Source organism: Notolepis coatsorum, assembly GCF_963971535.1.
Source record: "Notolepis coatsorum genome assembly, chromosome: 10".
Taxonomy (NCBI): domain Eukaryota; kingdom Metazoa; phylum Chordata; class Actinopteri; order Aulopiformes; family Paralepididae; genus Notolepis; species Notolepis coatsorum.
The window spans coordinates 83,214,360-83,239,577 of NC_140174.1; the positions used below are offsets into that span (position 1 = coordinate 83,214,360).

General features: G+C 45.2%; 2 protein-coding genes across 2 annotated transcripts in view; both read right to left on the reverse strand.

Moving 5' to 3' along the window:
* LOC311235153 (LIM zinc-binding domain-containing Nebulette-like) overlaps positions 1–25,218 on the reverse strand; it is a 489,983-nt gene that overhangs the window by 52,874 nt on the left and 411,891 nt on the right. The gene's annotated exons all lie outside the window — the stretch shown is intronic.
* The window catches only part of LOC311234986 (uncharacterized protein), a gene marked incomplete at both ends in the record, with an annotated part of 70,566 nt that overhangs the window by 35,150 nt on the left and 10,198 nt on the right, over positions 1–25,218 (reverse strand). Inside the window, 5 exons of the mRNA XM_084322296.1 lie at positions 6,493–6,603; positions 11,850–11,960; positions 12,198–12,305; positions 15,659–15,769; positions 19,256–19,366. Coding sequence (XP_084178422.1) covers positions 6,493–6,603; positions 11,850–11,960; positions 12,198–12,305; positions 15,659–15,769; positions 19,256–19,366 — 552 coding nt within the window. The remainder of the gene's footprint in view (positions 1–6,492; positions 6,604–11,849; positions 11,961–12,197; positions 12,306–15,658; positions 15,770–19,255; positions 19,367–25,218) is intronic.

Below are 25,218 nucleotides of genomic sequence, written 5' to 3' on the forward strand. Positions count from 1 at the left end.
TCCAGAACCATGTTGTTTTTCATCCATGATGAAAAACAACATTTTTGCATAGAGAAAAACAAAAGAAGCTATTAGCAAAACAATAAAAACCCTAACATCCAAATGTCCTTATAATTAAATATATATAATTAAACGTGACTTGATCCTATGTGTGACTTGATTTCCTATGTGAGAGTTGACTTGACTTGACTTGAATCTTGGACCATATGACTTGTCAGAATTTGAATCAGAATCAGGTTTCTTGGACAAATACATTTGTATGTACAATGACTGTGGCTTAGTGCTTGTGCAGAAAAGACAAAGACAACACAATCTGGAATGACAAATTTAGATAAAAATAAAATACAACATTTCAAAACCGATAGGAGTATATACAAAAACGTGGTGGTATTGTAATATTAATGCTAGTAGGTGTTAAAGTTAGAGTTTATAATGATTGCTAGTAACTGTCTAACTATGCATAACTGTTTCCACTAGAGGGCGCTATAGGCGGAGCCGCTAATGCTACCGCCAGGTAGAGGGTATTTAAGGAGATGTCTCCTCCCCCTCTATCTCTTCCCACCTACCTCTCACGGAGAGGAAAACTCATGTGCTGCTGTGTACCAATGTAAATAATAAACCACGCCAATTAAAGGCTGAAGGGAGAAACCATGCCTCATGAACATATTATTGTCGCCCCATAGCCAGTTCTGTCAACAGGTTATGGGCCCAGATCACGCAGGGGCGAAATAATAAGGGTAGCAAGTTTAGCTGAAGTATAGGCTAGTTTAGCGCCGGGAGCACCACGTGGCTAAAGGCTATACCAACAGAGCTAAAGCTACGCCTACCATCAAAAAGGAGGATGGCGACCAAGGGAAGGAGCAAATGGCCCTCATTTAATGGAAAGGCAGAGGACTATGAGTTCTGGGAAGAGCGCATGTTATGCTGCATGCACGTGTGGGACTGAAGACGATGATCTTGACGGCCCCCACGGGAGACCTGACGGCGGAAGCACAAGCCCTGGACGACAAGCATAATGCAGATGCATACTGTGAGTTAGCACCACTGCTCGACGACACAAGCTTGGGGCTGATATTCCGTGACACTAAAGACAAAGGCAGAGAAAGCCTGGAAGTGTTGAGAGAACATTATATCGGGCAAGGAAGACCCCGAGTCGTGTCCCTCTACATCAGCGGTTCCCAAACTTTTTTGGCCGTGCACCCCCTGTCACCTCCTGACCTAGCTGACGCACCCCCCAATGGGTTTCTGTTAGAATTCTTTTTTGCTGGTCTCCGTGCACAGATTATATTTTTTATTTTATCTCTTCCCACGGCGACTATGGATAGGGAATTTCCTTATTTAATTAAAATGTTCACGACAACATGGATGCATGTACTCTGCCAGCATGTTTAATATCCATAATACTAAAGGTTTGACTAAGATTTTTATGAAATTTTATTGTAAAAAAATAAATAAAAAATAAAATTTGTTTACCACCATTAGCCTTTTCATGTCACGCACCACAGTTTGGGAACCACTGCTCTACATAACACTAACAGCACTGAAGAAGGGGCACACCGAGACTGTGACCGAATACGTCATCAGAGCTGAGCAGATCATTACAGCATTGAAGAGTGCAGGAGAAGCACCAAGCGATGGGCTAATGATGGCGATGGTGATGAGGGGACTACCGGAGCTGTACAAACCGTTCACACTCCTGGTAACACACAGTTCAGCGGACATGACGCTGGGAAAGTTCAATTCCAAGTTACGAAATTTCGAGGCCTCAGAAGATATCCACCCAGCCGCTGCGGAGGCGGAAGAGAGGGTGCTGAAGGCCCGAGCGACGCCAAGGGAGAAGACCAGGCCCACGACGGAGCTGACGTGTTGGCGATGCGGAGAAAAAGGCCATCGGAAAGGTAACTGCACAAAGACTGTCTGATGTAGCTTCTGCAAATCCACGGGGCACACAGACAGAGCATGCATGAAGAAACGCGGCGGCGCATGGACAAGATGGCGGGAGTGGACAAGATGGCGGCGACAGTGGGCGTGAGACTAATCGAGACGAGTAGCGAGACGAGTAGCGGGACAAGAAGACTTCATCTTCGGGGCGCAGACAGTGTAAGTCACCAGGCCAACGCAGCTGCAGCAGGCCCAAAGGAAGGGACTGATCGTGGACACAGGTGCGTCGTCCCACGTCATCAACGACAGGAGTTGGTTCAAGAACTTTGACAACACTTTCCACCTGGAGAGACACAGCATGGAGCTGGCAGATGGGAAGCGCACCTACGGGTTGGCGCAAGAGAGAGGAGATGCACAGGTATGCCTCATAGACAGTGAGGGGCGCCGGTGTACAGTGATGTTAAAGAACGCTCTCTACGTACCCTCGTTCCCACAAGAACTATTTTCTGTAATAGCTGCTACTGCGAACAGTGCCAAAGTATTCTTCAATGAAGGTAAACATTTTCTTGTAGAGCCAGACGGTACGCGATTTAACATAAAGGTGTACAAGAGAATGTATTATCTACAAACAGAGTGTAATGACAACGACAAGTGTAATGATAATAATGATATGTGTAACCGTAGACCTGACAGAGAATGTGTAGTGTGCATAAAGGGGAAGTTTACTCAATCGAGAAACAGAAATCCCACAGAAAAAGTAAAGGTACCACTTGCGCTAGTTAACACAGATCTAGCCGGTCCAGTAAGCAACGAGTCCATAGGAGGCTTTAGATATGTACAGTCTTTTACAGATGTGTGTACAGGGGCAGTGTTTGTTTACTTTCTCAAAGCAAAGAGTGACACACTCCAGGCCACGGAGAAATTCCTTGCAGATGTAGCCCCTTATGGTAACATAAGATGCTTGAGGTCCGGGCGGCTACGTGGCGTAGTGGGCAAGGCGCTCGCCACGAAATCTGGAGACGCTGGGCTTGCCTGTTCGAGCCCAGCGCTCCACATTTGCTTTCAGTTTAGCTGGTCGTCCGTACTAATACACATTGGCCGTATTAGGGGGTGGGAAACTGATGGGTGGGGATCGGGCATTGTGGACAGCGACTCCTACAGGTCGGTTGGTGCGCCTGCGCAGTAGAATCAGGAAGTGTCGGGGGCAGCGTGAGCCTCCCACGTGTTACTCCTCGCTACTGAGAGATCGAGCTGCGCAGGTGAAAAGATGCGACTGCTGTTACCTCAAGTACCGGAGGGGACTTGTGCTATGTATGACTTAGTCCACATTGCAGCCGGCTTGTGGGAGGCAAGAAACAGCGTTCGTGACAGGGGAGGGTTGAATTGGATGATACGAAATTGGGATGGGAGAAAATATAGAAAATGGGAGAAAAAGTGGATAAAAAAAAAAAAGATGCTTGAGGTCCGACAATGGAACCGAGTTCACAAATAGAGTTCCAATCACTGTTGAGAAGGAACAAGATAAGACACGAGACGTCATGTCCATATTCCCCACACCAGAACGGAGTGGCAGAGAGGGAATGGCGCACTCTTTTCGAAATGGCTAGGTGTAAGCTAGTAGACAGTAACTTACCTAAGAGTCTATGGCATTATGCGGTGCAAGAAGCCGCTTACACCAGAAACAGGTGCTTTAATAAGCACACGGGCACCACCCCGTATACAGCACTGACAGGAAAGAAGTGTAATCTAGCTAGGATGCACCAATTTGGATCAGTGTGTTATGCTTACCTGCAGGACAGAGGAAAGCTTGAGTCCAGATGTGAAAAAGGACTCTTTGTAGGGCACGACAAAGGAAGCCCCGCTTTCCTAGTTTATTATCCCGGTAAAGGGAGAGTGCAGAAACACAGGCTATTCAAGTTTGTCACAAAGACAACATGTGAGAACGAGACACAGACAGAGGAGCCAGAGCTGGACTCCAGAGTAAGGTGTGAAGAAACAGAGACACCTCAGCCTAGTGTACTTAGCACGGTCGTGCAGACAGACAGTCAGCAACCCCCAGAGGGCGATGACGAGGAGCACCTGAGGGTGACGTCACGTGCCCCAAGCAGTGGGAGGTATCCCTCAAGGGAACACAAACCCCCAAAGTATCTGACAGACTATGCCCGGAGAGAAAGTGACGAGGATGACAGTACACTTACCAACATGGATTACTGCTACAGAGTAGTCAGTGGGGTACCTCAGACCTTTAAAGAGGCCATAGTGTCCCCTGAATCAAGTAAATGGGAGAGAGCAATGGATGAGGAGATGAGGTCCCTAGAGGACAACCACACCTTTACTCTAACCAAGTTACCAGAGGGCAGACAGACAGTGGGAGGGAAATGGGTGTACTCAATCAAGGAGGGTATTGAAGGCCATGACAAGTACAAAGCGAGGTTCGTAGCTAAATGTTTAAATACTGAAGGAGGGTACTCCATGTTTAAATACGGAAGGAGGGTGGCTACATGTTTAATGCAGAAGGAGGATACTCCATGTTTAAATACAGAAGGAGTAGATTCCAGGTTTAAATACCGGAGTGGATTCCATGTTTAAATACAGAAATGGATTCTCTGTTTAAATACAGAGGTGGATGATTTAATTATGTGAAAAAGATCCTGAAACGTTTTGACATGCAAGAATGTAGAACAAGGGAAACACCATGTGATCAAAAACTAGACTACCAAGAGGATGCTCAGAGATTGACTGATGTAAAGATGTACAGAGAAGCTGTAGGTAGCCTCATTTATTTGACAACATGTACTCGCCCTGACCTATGTTTTGTAGTGAGCAAATTGTCACAGCATTTTGCTGACCCCACAGAGGAGCACTGGATTACAGCAAAACACGTTTTTCGTTATCTCAAAGGTGCAGCAGATACACCGCTTTGTTTCAGAAAGAGCAGCGAGGGCTTAGGGCTTAAAGCCTACAGTGATGCAGACTGGGCAGCAGACACCACAGACAGAAGAAGTACCACAGGGTATTGTGTGAGTTTGAACACAAACAGCTCACTGGTTTTGTGGAAAACAAAGAAGCAGCCCACAGTGGCACTATCAACTTGTGAAGCCGAATACATGGCTCTAGCTATGACAATACAGGAATGTATTTATCTAGAACAACTGCTCGAAGGAATGGATACCTATGTATATAAGAAGACTGTTGTTTATGAGGACAACCAGGGAACCATTGCGATTGCTAGAAACCCTGTGTGCCGACAGAGATGTAAACATGTCGATATAAAATATCATTTCATCAGATCTGTCATCAGAGAAGAAAGAATGACACTGATTTATTGTCCAACGGACGACATGGTAGCAGACGCTATGACAAAACCTGCTTCCAAACTGAAATTGAAAAGATTTGCAGAGGTCATGTTTGGTGTGTAAATATTGCCTGTTGTGTAGTATTGACTGCCATATTATTTTTGATGCTCTGAACTGTATTATTTTCTTTGTAAATTGTTTTTGAAGAAGTTGTACAGTGTACTAGACAACCCTAAGTGGGAGTGTTAAAGTTAGAGGTTATATATGATTGCTAGTAACTGTCTAACTATGCATAACTGTTTCCACTAGAGGGCGCTATAGGCGGAGCCGCCATTGCTACCACCAGGTAGAGGGTATTTAAGGAGATGTCTCCTCCCCCTCTATCTCTTCCCACCTACCTCTCACGGAGAGGAGAACTCATGTGCTGCTGTGTACCAATGTAAATAATAAACCACGCCGATTAAAGGCTGAAGGGAGAAACCATGCCTCATGAACATATTATTGTCGCCCCATAGCCAGTTCTGTCAACAGTAGGAGTATATACAAAGATGTGGTGAACTTGTAAGTCGCTTTGGATAAAAGCGTCAGCTAAATGACTAAATGTAAATGGTGGTTTGTAATATTAAAACTAGTAAGACTATATACAAATATGTGGTGGTATTGTAATATTAAAACCAGTAGGAGTATATAGAATGAGGTGATGGTAATATCATAACCTGTAGGAGTATATAGAATGTACTACTAAAACCAGTAGGAGTATATATAGTGATGTGGTGGTAGTATTGTAATATTAAAATCAGTAGGAGTATATAGAATGTAATATTAAAACCAGTAGGAGTATATAGAATGTAACATTAAAACCAGTAGGAGTATATAGAATGTAACATTAAAACCAGTAGGGGTATATATAATGAGGTGATGATGGTAGTATTGTACAAAGACAGTGGGACAAAGGATCTCAGATAAAACGTGCCAAGTGCCAATGCTGTACAGAATATACAGTAATAAGAGTACTACATAGTAATAAATAACACAACCTACACTTTTTTCACAGGAAATTCACTGTATTATTTTACAGATTACTTTTGTTTTTCTAAGTGTAAATTCCATAGAAATACAGTAAATTACCTTTTTAATGTATTTCATTTGACTGTACTTTGACAGTAAGCGTTTGGCAACCGTTGCTGCCAGACATTTACAGTTTTTTTTTACAGTCTTCTTTTTTTACAGTGTAGTCAAGCAAGAAGTGACAGTACTTGAAACAGTGCTTGACTTTCAGTTTCCTGTCCTGCATGTGAGGAATACATCCACTTACATCACTCTGTGTTTTGGTCAGCTCCTTAGCGAAGACTGTCTCAATGGTCTGGGGCATCAGTGCGTACAGGCTGCTACCGGCCTCCTTCTTCCCCTCCTCCCTGTAGGCTCTCTGGGGGGGGGGGGGGGGCATTAAAATCAAGTACCAGCATTTTATATATTGGTATATATGCCCCCCTCACAAAACAAAAGGAAATGTTTTATTTGTCTTCAATCAGTTTTAAACTATTTTATTTGTGTCTTCCATCAGTTTTTAAATGTTTTATTTGTGTCTTCCATCAGTTTTAGAGGCACTTGAATGTGAGATAACAGCATAACTGCTCTATCATTAGACTACATGACTGATTTGACGAGACAGCATAACTCCTCTATCATTAGACTACATGACTGGTTTGATGAGACACAGCATAACTCCTCTATCATTAGACTACATGACTGGTTTGACATACTGTAGTAATAAATAACACAGAATAGTCAAGCAAGAAGTGACTTTAAATTCCACCTCATAGAAACAATGCTTGACATTCAGTTTCCTGTCCTGCAGAAGGAATATGTCCTTCTCATTCGGGTCAAACGCTGTGTAGAGTTGACAATATTACTCTTATTTTGTTCTCTTTGGAGTGACTGCAGTACTGTGGTGAATTGTAGACTAGATACTAATCAACATTGTCACTAAGTTGTGGTTTGACACAGGCCATCTCAGTAGCTTTAGCAATATGATTCAGCATCCAGTACACTACTCTGTTCTAATGTTAGCATACTATGTTCCACATCCAATAGAAGGTGTTCAGCCATGTTTGCTCCTTAGATCTCTGATGTGGCTTCAGTTATATTCAGCAAAACATTAAATAATCTTTACACGTACATTAAAAAAAATAAAAAATAAAACATTTGACATAATTTAACTTAGAAATCTCTGTTCCATAATTCTACTGACCAGGGTTGCTTCCGATTACCTAGTAGTTCCCTGAGCAGTGGACTGCACATGGTATATTCAGCCATGTTAAGATTCCATACCGTAGAAAATTCTCAGTTCAAAGGGAACTGTGTAGAAAGAACTGAACACCAGTTCATCAGTACCCCAGGAGTTGACAAGCAAGATTGCCCATCAGTCATTGTGCCATGCTATCCCCCAACATCCACTTAAATGAATGTAGCCGGAAGCTCTTGCTTAGTAGAATTTTTTTCCAATCACTTAACGTTCTAATCTATCTGAGCTTAAGAGTGTCCGTGGAGGATGCATTTCTTCTGTATACTGAGCCTAGTCAGAAAGTGCTAAGCAATGCTCTGAGCAACTTAATCAATCCATTAAGTATGTTTTTCGCTGAGTTACTTAACGCACCAACAGAGATAAAGACGGTGGCTCGCTTGAGGAAAACTTGTTTGGCAAAATCTGTTGTTGTGAATGCATAATAATATAATTGAGTGGATTTGAACCTGGGACCATAGGATCCACAGGCAGCTGCACTAACCAGCTGAGCTAAAGGGTCAGACCAGTTAGCAGGTGCTGGTTGACTGCGACAGACTTCTTAGTAGTTTACAGTCCCCCACATTCCCCCACCCCCCGCAAAGTGCATCCTTGCATGTTCTTTTGTCCATGCACGTCCAGTGTTCCTAACTTCAGACTAACCCTAAGCCTGTATACTAGCAGCTGGCCAGTGTTCCTAACTTTAGACTAACCCTAAGCCTGTATACTAGCAGCTGGCCAATGTTCCTAACTTCAGACTAACCCTAAGCCTGTATACTAGCAGCTGGTCAGTGGGTCTCATTCCCGAAAATGTTTCAAAGATATATTCTGGAAGACGTATCTTGGAACCACTGAGACATAATCTATGACAAGTACACTCTGAGTCCTGAACGTACTGGTAATATGTCTTAAGTGGCTGAAAAGGTCGCACAAATTATATTATCTGATATCTGCTTGGAGAATGGCATTCTGTCTTAAACTCTAAAGCGCGTTCCCGTTCAGCTCATTTGCATACAAAACAACGCCTCCATAGCTCCTTATAAGGCAACTGGTGACGCAGCTGTGTGAAATGGAATGGCGGAAGTGCTTTGCGAGCCGCGTGATTACGAAACCTAGCGTCAGTCAGTGCCAATCAGAGAGCATCTCCGAGAAATGCGGCTAGGTTTCGTAATCACGCTTGCGCCCATCAAAACTAGATTAGATTAATGTATTGGCATCATATACAGCTCGCGGTACACACCTGCCGCAGCGCGCGCGCACACACAGACACACACACGCGCAGTACTGTATATGAATGAATGAATGACATATATAGCCTACGGCGGGCGTAATGAATGAACGCAGTATGGCTTATTATTCCATAATTAAGCCTATAGGCTACTGTTCATTCGTAGGCGCACACAAGACTTGTTATGGAATATTAATGGAGTCTATTTCCACCGATTAGCTTTAGTTCTTATTTATTTATCCACTGTCATTTCAGTGTTGGTGTATAGGCTATATAGTGTATTTCAATATAAGTTTAATTGATTAATGATGATTAATGATATATTCGAAGGAATGCAGGTTTATAGCTATATCAACCCCCTCCAATGTACAGTAAATGACCAAGTATGGTTTTGTCAATATTCCAATGTACAGTTTTGCTTGTACAGTGTAAGTCTATCCCCCACCCACCCCTCCTCCAACAGTTTCTACGTCAAATGTACTCTCTTTTCTGGACTCTTTTTGTATCACAAACAGTACTGTATTTGCAAATCTGGTATGTCATAAATGTATAGATGTAGCAGTACTGTCTATCTGTGTCATGTGTGTCATATATGTTATGATGAATTGAAAATGGGGGACCCTGATGTAAACAAGACGAAATTCTTTCTCTGGTCTGCATCCCCTTATGTAATTGAGCTGTACTGTACTGTACCCATTCTGCAATCTGTTAATAAAGTTTTCAATCAATCAATCAATCAAACAAAGGTCTGTCCCATTGTATACCAATCAATGGGATACATTGCATGTTGACCTGCATTCTTTCAAATGTATATAATTAATCATTAAAACAGATGTGTAACAAATAAGAAATACAAATTCCACAGAAGGCATTAAATTATTATTATTTTCAATCATTTCACATAACAACTGCATAATTGTGTTTGAATATCTGAGTAATTATTTGTCCAAAATAGCTGGTTCAGATATGGTTAATCCAGCTGCCCTGTGATCAGATGAATCCCTATTATTTATTTTTCCGACATCAAATGCGTAATTTTTTATCGTACAAATATTGAAATTATGATTAATTAATTAATTCCAAGGAGGCCTGTAGGGTTGACATGAAGGAATCACTATGATTCCTTCCAAATAAAGCCATTAAAATATATCGTGATAATCATCATTATCGTTTTATCGCCCAGCCCTAGTCTGAAGTTAGGAACACTGACCAGTGTATCGGCAATAAACGGCAGTTGATCATCTATATATGCGTTTATGCCTATAACTCACGTTCTATGAATTACTGCAGAAAACGATAAAAACATATTTATATTCTAGAAGGTATTTTTGGAAGAATCTATGAATGAAAAAGTACAACGTTCCTACATCCTGAACGATAGATAATCAATGTTGAATGGGCCATAGTAATGTCAATTTAGCAATACAATTAAAAAAGTTATAGCCCTGCAAAGAAGGTGAACATCTCCATAGGCTTAGACTGGTGGCAGTGAGCCTACATTGATGGATAGAAGCGTGGCAGTTAATGTGTTAATAATCGATATCGATTATCGATAATAAATAAAAATATCCATTTCTATATATTTTTTTTTATTGTGACCTGCAACAGGGCAGCTTTAAAACCAGAGACAGTGGACAGACTTGTCTTTCTTGCCTGCAACTTAAAGTAATGGCTTTGCTTGTCCAAATGACAATACTGACCAAATTGAGATTTATTTTTCTCTTGTCCATTTATTTAGTTTGCTTTCTAATAAAAAATACAGAAACCGTCTGTACACAGTAGGCTATGTGTGCTAGCAGAGCTAGTCTCCAGTCGCGAGTCACAGTGCACATGTGCGGTGGTTTGTCCACCAAAAAAGCGCCACAAGATAGAAAAGAAACTAGCAGAGCCAGAACTATTCAACTCCCCTGCAGCCACAGCCAGCAGAGAAGCCTGTTTACTTTCGCTTTCAAACCAGCTGCAGCCTGATAACTGGAGTGTGAGGGGCTGTAACACTAAAGATGGCGGCAACGACAAAGAATTGCTGCAAAATAAACATACATCTGTTATTTAAATTGTATGCAGAATTAAGTTAAAAAAAATTATACTTATAACAATATCGATAATTATCGATATCGAGTGATATGATAACATTATCATATCGTTATCGTGATATCATTTTTGGCCATATCGCCCAGCCCTACTTCAGACTAACCCTAAGGGGCCGCGTCCACCTAGCGCATATTTCTCCGTGAAACATGCTGGGAGTGCGCCGGCAGCGCTGGCTTGCAGCGCATCTTGTAGATGACAGAAAGAAATCTACAGCCATGCCGCGGTTTTGCACATATTATAGCATATTTGAATAACTTTATTGTATATTAATTATATATATAGTTATTGCCTGACACCACAGTTCGCCCTTTGCTTTTTATTAGCTTTTTAGTAGTGTATTCGTGTAGTTATTATTATTAGTTTTGTCGCGAATCTCAATGGTCTGTGGGAGACAGCCAGACAGGCAGGCAGCTCCGGTGTCAGGTTACAAACAGAGTGGTAGATGAATGGCTGTGATTGGTTGTCTGAAAATGAGCCCACGCATCGCTCTGAAAGTTGAGAAAGTTTCAACTTTCGTCCGCACAAAAAAGCTGAGAAAAGAAGCCGACGGCAGCGCACTTCCTAGAGGCGGCCGCATGCGGCCGCATGCGCTCCCTCCCCATTGGAATACATTGAAAACAGATGCGTGCGGTCAGAAATATGCGCCAAGTGGACGCGGGCCCTAAGCCTGTATACTAGCAGATGCACCTACCAACTGAAAAGCAGAGTGTACTGTAGTAAAGAATGTACCTCACTGTATAGCAGCTGCACCTACAAACTGAAAAGCAGTGTAGTAAAGAATGTACCTCACTGTATAGCAGCTGCACCTACCAACTGAAAAGCAGAGTGTACTGTAGTAAAGAATGTACCTCACTGTATAGCAGCTGCACCTACAAACTGAAAAGCAGTGTAGTAAAGAATGTACCTCACTGTATAGCAGCTGCACCTACAAACTGAAAAGCAGTGTAGTAAAGAATGTACCTCACTGTATAGCAGCTGCACCTACACAGTGAAAAGCAGTGTAGTAAAGAATGTACCTCACTGTATAGCAGCTGCACCTACACAGTGAAAAGCAGTGTAGTAAAGAATGTACCTCACTATATAGCAGCGTCAGCTCCTTAGCATGTTGTATTTCTTTAGTGTCAGGAAGGAGGGAGTAGAGGGAGTTTACCATCTCCTTCTTACCAGCCTCCTTGTATTTGCTCTGCAAGAACAAGTCAATAACAATCACACAACAGCAGCAGCAGCAACAACAAAAACAACAACAACAACAACAACAACAACAACAACAACAACAACAACAACAACAACAACAACACAAGCAAGCTAGAAAACAAAACATGTAAAATAAAGGCAATATCAACAGCATGTCAACAACATGTCTATCTCTCTCTCTTGCTCTCTCTCTCTCTCTCTCTCTCTCTCTCTCTCTCTCTCCTACCTCACTATGTATCTGAGTCATCTCTTTAGCAAACTGGGTGTCCATGGTCTCAGACAGTAGGGAGTGTAACGTATTGGATAGGTCCTCTTTGTCCTTCTTGTACTTTGACTGGAAAAGTACAAAGAAAACACAAAGCACAAACACACACACATACATGCATGTTTGAAAAATATATACGCCAAGACATAGATATATTTTTCAATAAAGGACTTGAACATAAATACACTGGGTTTTCTGGGGGTGGAGGACGGCCTACAGGTAGGACCGGGCCGTAGTCGATTGCTTGGCACTTCACATTCAGCACTGCACTTTCCTGGGCCCTCAGCAATACACCCACCAAGCACGCAGTCCATCGAATGAACGGTTCTCGAGATATGCAAATTACAGACACGCACGCAGACATGCAGAGATTCCATCCTTTACAGTTAGATACCCGAAATCTGTCCTCTGCATTTAAACCATCCTAATTATCCTTGATAATTTTAGGATGTGTAGCACCCTGAATATGTGACTATTATTCAGAAGTGCTGACTTGCCTTTTATCTCCCCTTTGTGCACAAAGACATATTAACTAGTTTCCATTGATATTCCCTCGAACAATGACGCGGGTTTCTCCTTCTCTCACCGGCTGGAATATGGATTATAAACAGTCAACTGAATCATATTCTATCCACCCAGTTCTTCCTGTGGGGCTAGTTGGCGGTACCAGCAGGGGGCGGCGGTGGCAGGCGGAGCGCACGAGAGAGGCATAGAGGGAAGCAAGTCAACTGGAACGGAAGTGAGGAGAGCCAGCCACTTCGACATTGGACTTGGACCTGGTCGGTCGTGTCTTGAAAGAGCCCCGTTGTGGACCACACGGGTGAGTGTATTGAACTTGAATATATTACGGGTTATACTAGAAATATAAGCGTAGTAGCGTGTTGCATGTCCCCACTGAATAACCCTAGTGATACAACGAGTTATCCTAGAAGAAAGCGGTATAGCCAAGAGTTGGCTTATGTTAACGTTATCCCCTCCAGTGAGGTGCCCAGCCAGCGTGGCTTGAAGAGGACCGTGGTTAGAGGCACCCTGCGTCGTTGTATGTTTCGGCTAGCAGGAGGGCTGTCTAGGACCCACAGAGTAGCTTCAGTTAAGGTAGGGCCCAGATTATTATCGCACGTCAACCCAGCCCCGGCAGCCAGCAGCCTGTCTTCACCGGCGTTCTACATCTGCTCTGCACCGGCGGTCGTCAGCCCAGCACGGGAGTTCCCCCCTGTCCAGCAGAGGTCGCCATCACCCAGCACGCGCCTTCAGCCCGCTACTGCTCCCTCTGCCCCACACCGCTTGCTAGCTCCTGTGACGAGAGCGTTCGACGCCATCTTACCACCCGGACAGTGGTGGTGCAGCGAGGCCGCCATCTTGGTTGAGTACATTAGCGCTTCGGTGCTCAGGATCCTATTGCACAGTACACAGTGTGGTGTGGCCTACGGGCGAAGCTAATGTTGCTAACTACAGTTCATAGGGGTACCCCATAAACATTACATGCCGGCATTAGTATAGGACTTTTGTTTGGTAAAGTGGGCCCACCTTTTTCATTTTCTTTGAGTGTGATAACGTGTTTGTTCTTTAATAATAATAGTAAGACTTCATTCTAGACCCATTGCTATTAAATCTTTGTAACTGACCAGTATAAGTAACGATAAAGAATTAGATGGGAGTTCTGTGTGCGTGTCCATTCCTGAGCCCATGAACAACTCTTTTGGTGTGGGTAACGTTAATACAATTAACCCCTTCCTATCCAACTTTTCCCTTTTTACTATAAGGTTTCTAATGTCACCGAGGGAGGGTACTGCTTGCGGGAGGAACTAAGTTATTTATTTACAATTCAGTCACTAGGTGTGGGAGGGTTAAAGGAGGTATTGGGGGAAGTGAGAGCGAGTTGGGGAGTACTGCTGACCGCCCTGGAAGGGCGAGGAAGACCGGAGTACCAGACCAGGTTGGTAAATCCCGGGCCCCATCCACTCCCACTGCCAGCCTCCAGTTGACGCTCCAGACCCAAAGACGAAGGTGCAGTCAGACGGAGCTCTACTGTGTCTCGCTACCCAGTGGCTGTGCACACCCGTTCCCACGAAGCAGGGATAATCCGCCCAGCTACAGATGCATGACTTGTTGTAACATGTAATGTATTTTAATAATTGTCAAATAAACTAAACAATTTTATTTTGCTAGGAGCAGTGGGCAGCCACAGTCCAGTGCCTGGGGACCAATTCCAGTTCCAATACCAGTGCCTTGCTCAAGGAGTATGTACCTGTAGCATGCATGTATTTTATGGTGTGGGAGAAAAACCAGAGGAAACCCAGAGGAAACCCAGAGGAAATCCATGCAAACACAGAGAAAACATGCAAACTCCACACAGGAAGGCCTCCCACCAGGGTTCAAACCCAAGACCTTGTCGCTGTGAGCCAACCACTGTGCCACCGTAGCACTACAGTGGTAGCCATGGTAGGAGTCCTCCATCCTGCATTCATCCTGCATTAATAATACAGTGGTAGCCATGGTAGAGGTCCTCCACCCTGCATCTATCCTGCATTAGTACTACAGTGGTAACCATGGTAGATGTAATCTATCCTGCATTAGTACTACAGTGGTCGCCATAGTAGAAGTAATCTATCCTGCATTAGTACTACAGTGGTAGCCATGGTAGATGTAATCTATCCTGCATTAGTACTACAGTGGTCGCCATAGTAGAAGTAATCTATCCTGCATTCGTACTACAGTGGTAGCCATGGTAGATGTAATCTATCCTGCATTCGTACTACAGTGGTAGCCATGGTAGATGTAATCTATCCTGCATTAGTACTACAGTGGTCGCCATAGTAGATGTAATCTATCCTGCATTCGTACTACAGTAGTAGCCATGGTAGAAGTAATCTATCCTGCATTAGTACTGTAATAATGCAGAACTAGGACAGCTTAAAATGAGGAATGTCCATGCAATACATGTAGGTGTGATTAACCAATGAGGATGTTGATTGGTAAGGGATCGGTAGAGTCCTTTCTTAGCACAATCCATGCTGTCAATGCAATGTCAAGGGGGTCAAGCATCCGGTCTGTACACACAGTGCACACAAAGTCGATTTCAATGAGCTTCACTCAGTTTGTACAAACAGGTGCTCGACCCCATTGACTTTGCATTGGTTTGTGACTAACTATCTGGAGCTAGTATGAAGAACAGCATGGATTGTGCTGAGAAATAATTTCAACCAATCAACAACATCATAGGGTTAGGGGTCCAAAAATCAGAACCATCACTTGAATTATGCTTCTGTTCTCTTGGAGACATGAGGCCCTGCATGCGATGACTCACAGATACACACAGACACACACACACACACACGCACACTCACACACACACACACACACACAGACACACACAGACACACACACACGCGCGCAGCGCACGCACACACACACGCACACACCTCACTCTGCAGCGCAGAGAGGTGCTTAGCGAACTCCATCTCCTTGGTGTCAGCCATCTGGTGGAAGAGAGCGCTGCTGATGCCCTGTTTGCCCTGCTCCCTGTATTGGTTCTGGAACACACACACCAAGATGAATGGAAGTGAATGAGGAGCCCGACACCTGGGAGGAACGGTGGTGTTGACAACAGGGACAGCGATGGTCACTAGTTTACTTGTAGATGACTTTACATAGAGGTAAGATGATGATGTTTGAACAAAACGACGGTAGTGAACACAGGAGGGCATTATGCATGGAGGTGACATAGAACACAACAGCGTACTGACGGTGCATGTGCTCACCATTGATTGCATCTAATTGATTGGTCTATACCAGCGGTTCTCAAACTACGGGTCACGAACCAAAGTGGGGTCGTGGCTAGGTGCATTGGCAAGTCATTTTCTTTTTTATATTATATATATTTTTGTGTAATGTTCTGGCAACTTATTTTGGCTAAATATGCCTAGTTTTATAAATGTGTACTGATAACATAGTGCTGTAATTACATTTCCTAATAAATATGCATGATCAAGTTCAACAACGTGTGCTTTTATTTTGATATTCCTTAATTCCACGTTGAGATTACACAACAATTACAATTATGTTTGGGGTTGCCAAAAAAAACTAAATAAAATGGGGTCATTGTATAAACAAGTTTGAGAATCCCTGGGCCCTCATTTATCAACAGTTCTTAGAAAGTCTTCTACTTTCGTTCGTAAGCACAGAAGTTAGAATGTGTGCACGCACAAAAAAAACGGGATTTATCACACGTGTGTACACAGGTCGTACGCACACCTGTCTTGATAAATATCACTTTGATCCTACGCTGGAGCTCGTGCAGACTCTGAGAGACTTCACTGAGAGCGAGATCGATCACCGAGGTCCAACCAACAAATTGAACGTATACAGCATTTCGCGTTGTGAACAATCTTATTTGGAAACATGACACACAGAATAATAGTATTTAGCGTATATTTTTAGAGAATAAATAAATCCAATGAAGTTGCCAAGTTCACAGACAACTCCGCTGAGGAGGAGGGAGCGTGTAGACTATCTTCGGTGCGCCGGGAGCCAAGGATGTTGACTGACCCAGTCCTGCTACAGAACCAGCACATTGACAGAAATAAATGACAAGCTGACCCGACATTAAGCACTGTAATGACTGAAATTAAATCAATTTCAGCAGGCCAACTCTGCGCTCTACAATGCCTATTATTTGCGCTCGTCATGAGCCCGTGGTTCTGGTCAGAGTCATTATGGCTTCAGTGGATAACCCTGATCTGCATTTAAGTGATGTTTTAGATACCCCAGTAATAACATTACAATTGAATTAAATACGGCCTGAATGAGACTCCGGCCACCGGCACATTATCAGCCAAAATGCGCATCGCAGATTATCTGTACATTGACCAAGTGGAATCCCGTTCACATTACTGGATTTGTTTATTGATGGAGCATTGAAATCTATATGGGTACAGTCTATATATTTCTCCGATGATGTTGGGTAACCTGGCGTAAAATCCTCTCTTGGCCTCCTGTTATTGATATATGGATATTGTATATAGTTGGTGGGGTTGGGGAAATTAGACATCCAACACTGTGTTTTGCTCCACGCTCCAATGTGGGTCTCAAATTGCAGTACAAATCAAGGAGAATGTGTCTCGGGTAGCGAACTCTACTTAATATTATTATGTTCTCTCTCTCTGCAAATAGACATGCCCTATATCTCTGAAAACATCTGAGCGCACACCGGAGAAGTATTCCTATAATAACGCTATGAACCAGGCTGAATTCATTCGGAAATACCTATTCCACATGCTATTTAGGGTTTGACAATAATTACACTACTATCGCTATTTCACAATGAACTATAATGAATTACGGTTCATACAGAACACGCGCCAGTGTCGGGAGTAATGCACGGAAGCTTATTTCCGCATTGAAACATGCATGAAACTGAGGAGCGCATATGCCGTCCGTCTGCAGTAACGATATTCTACCACCGGGTGTCAGCTACGCATGCTCCGAGCTGTGCGTAGATATAAGCACAAAGTCAAGCACAAGTTCAAATTGATAAGTCCCACACTTTGCTTAGAAATGATCGTACGCACGGGTTAAGCACATATCTGTGCGTACGCAACGTTGATAAATGAGGGCCCTGGTCTATACTTTGAGGGTGAGGCATTTGGATTCTCCTTTGAAATATATCAAGCTAACTACAAGCTAACTGTGAGATAATCAAAACATAGGAGGAGATACTGTAGGTCACAGAGAAATAATCAGATGAGGAACAGCGTTGAGCCACCATAGCAAAGATGGTGGAGTATGCTAACCACACAAAAACCACTCCCATGGCCAGCTCACCTGCATGAAAGCTGTGTTCTCTCTGTAAAAATTACTATAATTATAAATTAGGAACAAGAAGAGTGACCAGCAGCCTATGGCCGCTAGCTCTCTTTCCTTATAGTCATTGCTACACATTTGCCAGCGTATGCTAACTGTATTTTGATTTACAGTATGTGATCAGCAGGCTCTTGACACAGGCCTGACTATTATTCTAAGACTGGTATCTACAAATTGAGTATCTTAACTCATGGTTTGAAACCGGCTTCCTTTAATTTTGTTTTGTTTTGATTGATTGAAATTATTCCAAATGTATGTAAAGGATATACCAACTATTGGGTCTATCTTTTAGCCTCTAGAGGACTGTCAGAGTTGTCACTTCCTGTGATCTAGTAAAGGGTATCAGGTCTGTGAAACATGCACTATGCAGTACGACTGGTATTCAGCTTAAAGGACGACTCCACTTTTTTTGGAAATTAGCTTATTTAACATCTTCCCTGGAGTTAGACAAGAAGATGCATACCTTTTTTGTCTCTGTGCGTGCATTTTAGCTTTGGGAATAGACGCTCCGTTAGCATAGCTTAGCTTCATCACTGGAAGTGGGGGAGGACAGTAGCCTTACAGTGCCTTACAGTGTATTGCAAGGTCTGACATTGACCAAACTTGATATGCATGACCTTGGTGGGCTCTAGGTCAACTCCTGAAAAGGGGGTCAATGTCAGACTTTGCAATCAAAGTTAGGGGGCTAATAACCCTTGCCATAATTTCAGTGCGCCCCCTAACTTTTGATTGCAAGGTCTGACATTGACCCCCTTTTCAGGAGTTGACCTAGAGCCCACCAAGGTCATGCATATCAAGTTTGGTCAATGTCAGACCTTGCAATACACTGTAAGGCACTGTAAGGCTACTGTCCTCCCCCACTTCCAGTGATGAAGCTAAGCTATGCTAACGGAGCGTCTATTCCCAAAGCTAAAATGCACGCACAGAGACAAAAAAGGTATGCATCTTCTTGTCTAACTCCAGGGAAGATGTTAAATAAGCTAATTTCCAAAAAAAGTGGAGTCGTCCTTTAAAGTGAGACATTTGAAGCTGAGCTGTACAGTAGCATAGAAATAACATCATTCTATTTCAGGGTGGATTTTCACTTTAATTGTTGTGGACCGGATGGACAATGATGAGTGAAAACCAGGGGACCAGGGAATCAGAGGGCTGCATACTTGGCTCTGGAGATCCATGGTAGTTTTAGCGAGCTGCGTCTCGGTCGTCTTAGGGAGAAGAGAGTACAGGTTGCTCCTCATCTCGTTCTTACCTACCTCCTTATACTTCACCTGGAGTAGGAAAGGTAGAGAAGAGAAGAGAGGAGAAGAGAGGAGAGGAGAGGAGAAGAGACAGCAGTAAACACTGTTACACCAGGAAACAATGTTACACCAGGAAACAATGTTACAGCAGGAAACAATGTTACAACAGGAATGAATGAATTAATGAAAACTTTATTTAACAGCTTGCAGAATGGGTACAATACAGTACGGCTCAATACACACAATTGTTAAGGAAATGCAGACCTGAGAAAGACGTTTGTCTTATTTCCATCAGGGTCCCCCATTTTCAATTCATATAGACATTTATGACATACACAACATACATGACATTATAGGTATTTAGTACTGATACATTTGTGACATAAACGGTATTCAAATATACAGTACTGTTACCCCTAGATCCTGACAGAGTATATACATATGATGGGGAGGGGACTGTACATTAGGAGGGGGTGGGTGGGTGGGAGAGAGATATACATACGGCAGGGAGGGAATATATACATGCGGTGGGGAGGAGACTGTCTATTAGGAGGTGGTGGGGGTTTTGGGCATTTACGGTGGCCAGTTTCGAATTGCAGCCTCCCGTAGGTGCTCTTTAAGAGCGGTTTTGAATGTGGGTAGGGATTCACATTCCTTTACAGCTTTGGGTAGGGCGTTCCACATTGATGTGGCATAATTGCGAAACGTATTTAGTCCCTTGTTTGAGCCGAATCTGGGTTTAACATGATTTGTTGATCTTCCTCTGGTGTAGTGGTTGTGGTATTCACTGACCTTTGGGAAGTATTTTGACATGTACATGGGAAGGAAACAATGTTACATCAGGAAACAATGTTACAACAGGAAACAATGTTACATCAGGAAACAATGTTACACCAGGAAACAATGTTACACCAGGAAACAATGTTACAGCAGGAAACAATGTTACAGCAGGAAACAATGTTACATCAGTGTTGTGAAGGGCCAGATTAAACTGAGAATCTACCTTTATTGTTTGATATACTCTGTATATTATTTATATATATACACGGAATATCCCTTTACCTGCGTTCAAACCAGAGTAATATTCGCTCTCCTTATTGGACAGCGCCCCTAGGCGCCAGCGCGCAGGCCCCCAACGGCAGGTTCAAAGACAAGTTCAGGCATGTCAGGACATGCCCGGAGACAGCGTATTGATACCAGACAAAGACTGCGGTTTGGGACTAGTTAGTCACTTAAGTATATATACGGCGCAGGTGCGCAGAGTTGTTGTTCATCCCGAGTCAACGTGCAGTGAAGTGAGCAACCGTGCGTCTAACAGAGCGTTGAGAACCACGTGCGAATAGAATAGTAAAGTGTCAGAGTTTAATGCAGTAACGTCGAGTTCGACCTAATCTAATGTGAAGTAAATAGTCGTTCATTTATTGTATATCGTGCGGCCACAGTTCGTTCGTGTGTAGCATTACCCAGCGGTTCGTCGTGTCTTTAGCTAGTGTACTTAGCCAGGGTGTGTGGCCTAAATACGTTGCCCACACCCGAGGAGTCCTAGGCGGAGAACCGTTGGACATGTACACAGGAGAATCGGCGTCGGCGATTGCAGAACCATTACTGGTTGGATTATATTGATTTGGAACGTGTTACCCGGAGAAGAGCATCGTTGATTTCCACTATCGTTTGGGATTCAACCTCGTGAGGATTACAACTCGGGCTGGCCTCGTGGACGGAGGCTGGCTAACTGTCATCAATGCTATCGAGCATTTGGATTACAATTATTGCTTTGCTGCTGATCAGGGATTTACAAGGACCGACTCCTGTACCTGGAGTCTCTTTATTTCTCATTGAATCAGACTGAGTACCCGAACATTCCTCTACCCTCCAGGCCTTACACCCCCGGAGGGAACCCATTGTCTCCAGGCGGTACCAGTGTTGCCTTATATAGTTGCTATTATACGACAGGTGGTGTCAACTTAGACCCATCGTAGGATTCCTGCTATTCTTAGTGACTCATGCTATTGACTGACTTTACGCATATTCTTCGCCATACAAGCGCGACCCTAATTCTCATTCTCTAACCTAATGTTGCATAATAATAATAAAATACCCTCAAATACTATTTCTTTGTCAATGCCGTGTTCTTGTGGGTGTTCACCATCTATATTTGATGTACTGTCTGGCCAGTAATTAAAGTACATAACTAGCAGTGGTCACAATCTTTAATACAGTCAGGGTTTTGTAACCCCTCAATTACAATTGGTCCTTCGAGCCGGAGGGTATCAGTGTAATATTTAATATAATATTAATATTGACATGGCCAGCGGTGAACACTCTCCAAGCGGCTCCCCTAAGCTAGGACGCCCGCAGTGCAAACGTCAGCTACCTCCATATCTGGAGGACTTCGCTTTCGTTCTACCCCCTAGCTTATCTAAACAGACGTTAAATACGGATAAATCGGATAGTTTAAGCATGTCCAATCCTATCGACTTGGCGACCCTGCCAGTAGAGACCCCAGTGGGTTCAAACGAAACTGACTTAGCTCACGGGGGGGACCAAGTGGGACATGACGTGACTATACCTCCAGACAGCGTCACCAGGATAGACCCCGGAGCGCTCCAGGATAAAGAAAGCGCTCCAGGGATAGAACCCGACACACAACCAAGAGAAGAGTACCGCGCTCAGGAGATAGACCTCGGAGCGCGCCAGGAGAACAGATCTCCAACAAGCCCTGTCAGCACCCGATCACCTCCGTCAGTGTCATCCCCCAGCGAGGCGGACCAGAGACTGGCGCAAGCCTTGATCGCCACGCTGACAGCCTCAACCGAAAGAGATCGACTCCAGGGCGAGCGCGACCGGCTTCAAGCAAAGACGCTTAGTGAGCGTGAACACTCTGCCACGGAAAGAGAGCGCCTCCACGCGCAACTCCAAGCGCAAGCCCTTAGTGAGCGCGAACACTCTGCAGCGGAACGAGAGCGCCTCCGGGCGCAACAATTAAGTGAGCGCGAACACTCTGCCGTGGAACGAGAGCGCCTCCAGGCTCAACAAATGAGCGAGCGCGAACAACGAGAGCGCCTCCAGGCGCAACAATTAAGCGAGCGCGAACACTCTGCAGCGGAACGCGAGCGCCTTCACGCGCAACTCCAAGCGCAAGCCCTTAGTGAGCGCGAACACTCTGCAACTGAACGAGAGCGCCTCCAGGCGCAACAAAGGAGTGAGGACGACCGCATCAGACTGGAGGAGAGGCGCCTTCAGACGGAAGAGAACATCGAACGAGACCGCGCCAATGCACAGCGCGACGCCGCCAATGCGCAGCGCGAAGCAGAGCGCGACCGGCTGCAGGCGCAGATGATAGAACAATTGATCGCCAGGGCGACACCCCCTCTCGCCGCACGGAGCTCCCAGAGATCATCACGACAAGGGTCTAGGGCACCTTCCCCTACCCGACAAAGCTACCCGGGACCCGGCCAACAGGAGGAACCTGTCTACGTCTCCGAGCCCCCTCCCCGACCGGTCCATACGAGACCCAGCCAACGGGAAGAACCGGCCTACGTCGCCGAGAGACTAACTAGAAGACTCCAGGACCTAGAAGAGGAAGAGGAGGAATATCAAGCCCACCAGCACTAACAGGAGGCCCAGTACAGCCCCGACTTCAGCCCCGAGTCACTGCACTACAAACCCCCGACCCAACTCACGGGTGAGTTTGACGTACAGTCAGCACCGAGGAACAGCACCTGGGGACCCGGCCTCTGGTACCCACCAAGTACTAACCCACGACCACACGTACGGGGAGACTCGCCCAGGAGGCCTCTTCCCCTACGCTCACCAATGTACCAGCCATCCATGGCATCGTACCTTGGCACACCGACGTTCCCAGACTTTACGCGCGAGGACAGAGCACAGTACACGGAATTACGCATGTGTTTGGAGACTATGATGTCCGATGTCCACGACGAGTCGTACAAATATGCCATCCTCCTCAAGCATCTCAAGGTGCCCAGAGCGCATAACATAGCGCTGGCATATTCCAACTCAAGCACCCCATACTCCGCGGCTCTGGTGGCCCTCGACCAGCGTTATGGACGCATATGGGATTACGTGATCCAAGAAATACGGGATATCGACCGCCTCCCCCCAGCCAAAGACAATAGAGCACTGGATGACCTCTCTATCAAGGTTCAATCCCTCGTGGGGATGCTGGGGTCCCAAAAGGAGAAGGGGAGATATGAACTGTATGCAAATTCTAATGTGGAGCGAATACTGGAGAAGCTCCCTCCAGCCCGCCAAGAGCGTTTTCGGTGGCAGAGAGAACACCGTGACCCCAACGGCCCAGAGCCATCCCTCCTAGACCTGGCTGCTTTCCTCGCAAGGGAAGTTAGCAGTCTACGACTGGACACATTCGTGTGGAGTGGATCTAGCCCAAGAGATGGGTCAGTGACAGTTATGCACCAGGCCGAGTCAGTGCCGCAGCACAAGAACCACAGCACCCCCCAGACCAAGGGGAAGTGGAAGATTGTATGCCAGTACTGTGAAAATGAACATTGGCTGTCTCAATGTGACACCTTCAAGAAGCTGACCGCTGATGAGGTGAGTCAGTGGATCAAAGCCAACCGCCGCTGCTTCCGCTGCGCGCGCAGCCATATGGCAGCTGAGTGCCGCCTAAAGAAAAGATGCAGCAAGTGCGACGGCGCCCACTTGGAGGTCCTACACGACAGCAACAAGAAGAAACCCGTACCCCCAAGCAGCTCGAGAGTGAACGTCATGTACATAGACCCTGCGAAGAGCGGGAGCTCCTGAGTGCTCTTGAAGGTGGTCCGAGTGCTCTTAAGCTACGAGGACAAGGTCATGGACACTTACGCCGTCCTAGACGATGGGTCAGAAAAGACTCTCCTCCTCGCATCCGCCGCAGCCCGGCTGGGTCTGCGGGGGAGCGAAGAAACAATGACAATCCGTACCATTAGAAGAGACCTGAAGACCATAAAGGGTGAAAATGTCTCCTTCACGATAGCAGCGGTCGGGCAGCCCGAGAAGCAGTATAGCATCACTAACGCCTTCACCAGCCATGACATAGGCCTGTCACAGTACACCTACCCCATCCCAAAGCTGATGGAGAAATACGTGCACCTACGTCAACTACCTATACCGCTCATCGACGACGCCACCCCGACCCTGCTCATAGGATCCGACCATGCACACCTCATCGTCCCAACGGACCGGGTCCACATCGGGCCCAGAGGCTGTCCAGCAGCGGTCGAGACCCGCCTGGGTTGGACACTACAAGGCCCCCTCTCCGGGTCTTCCAACCGACCGACAGCCACTCGCTGTCTCTACACGAGAATAAACGAAGAAGACACCACCCTCTTGCAGCACGTCGAGAGGCTATGGACATTAGACGCGATGCCCTTTAAGAATGAAAAGAAACTCGTTCGCTCAAAGGAAGACACTTATGCCATAGCCCTCCTCGAGCAGAAGACAAAGAGAGTCGAGGTCAACGGAGTGATGAGATACGCAACTCCACTCTTGAGGCGAGAGGGTATGCCCACCCTCCACGCCTCAAGAGAAGCGACAGAGCGATATCTACTGAACACCGAGCGGCGTCTAGCCAAAGACCCCACTCAAGCCACTGTGTACCGCGCTGAGATCGACAAGCTGATCACAGCGGGACACATAAAGAAAATTGACATTCAAGAGGCCGACCAGACGACTGAATCCTGGTACGTGCCCCACCACAAGGTCCACCACAACGGCAAGGATCGCATTGTATTCAACTGCAGCTACCAGATCGGACTACAGAATCTGAATAAAGAACTCTTGCCCGGCCCGACGCTCGGCCCCTCTCTCCTCGGCGTACTACTACGTTTCCGCCAAGACAAGGTGGCCATCAGCGGCGACAT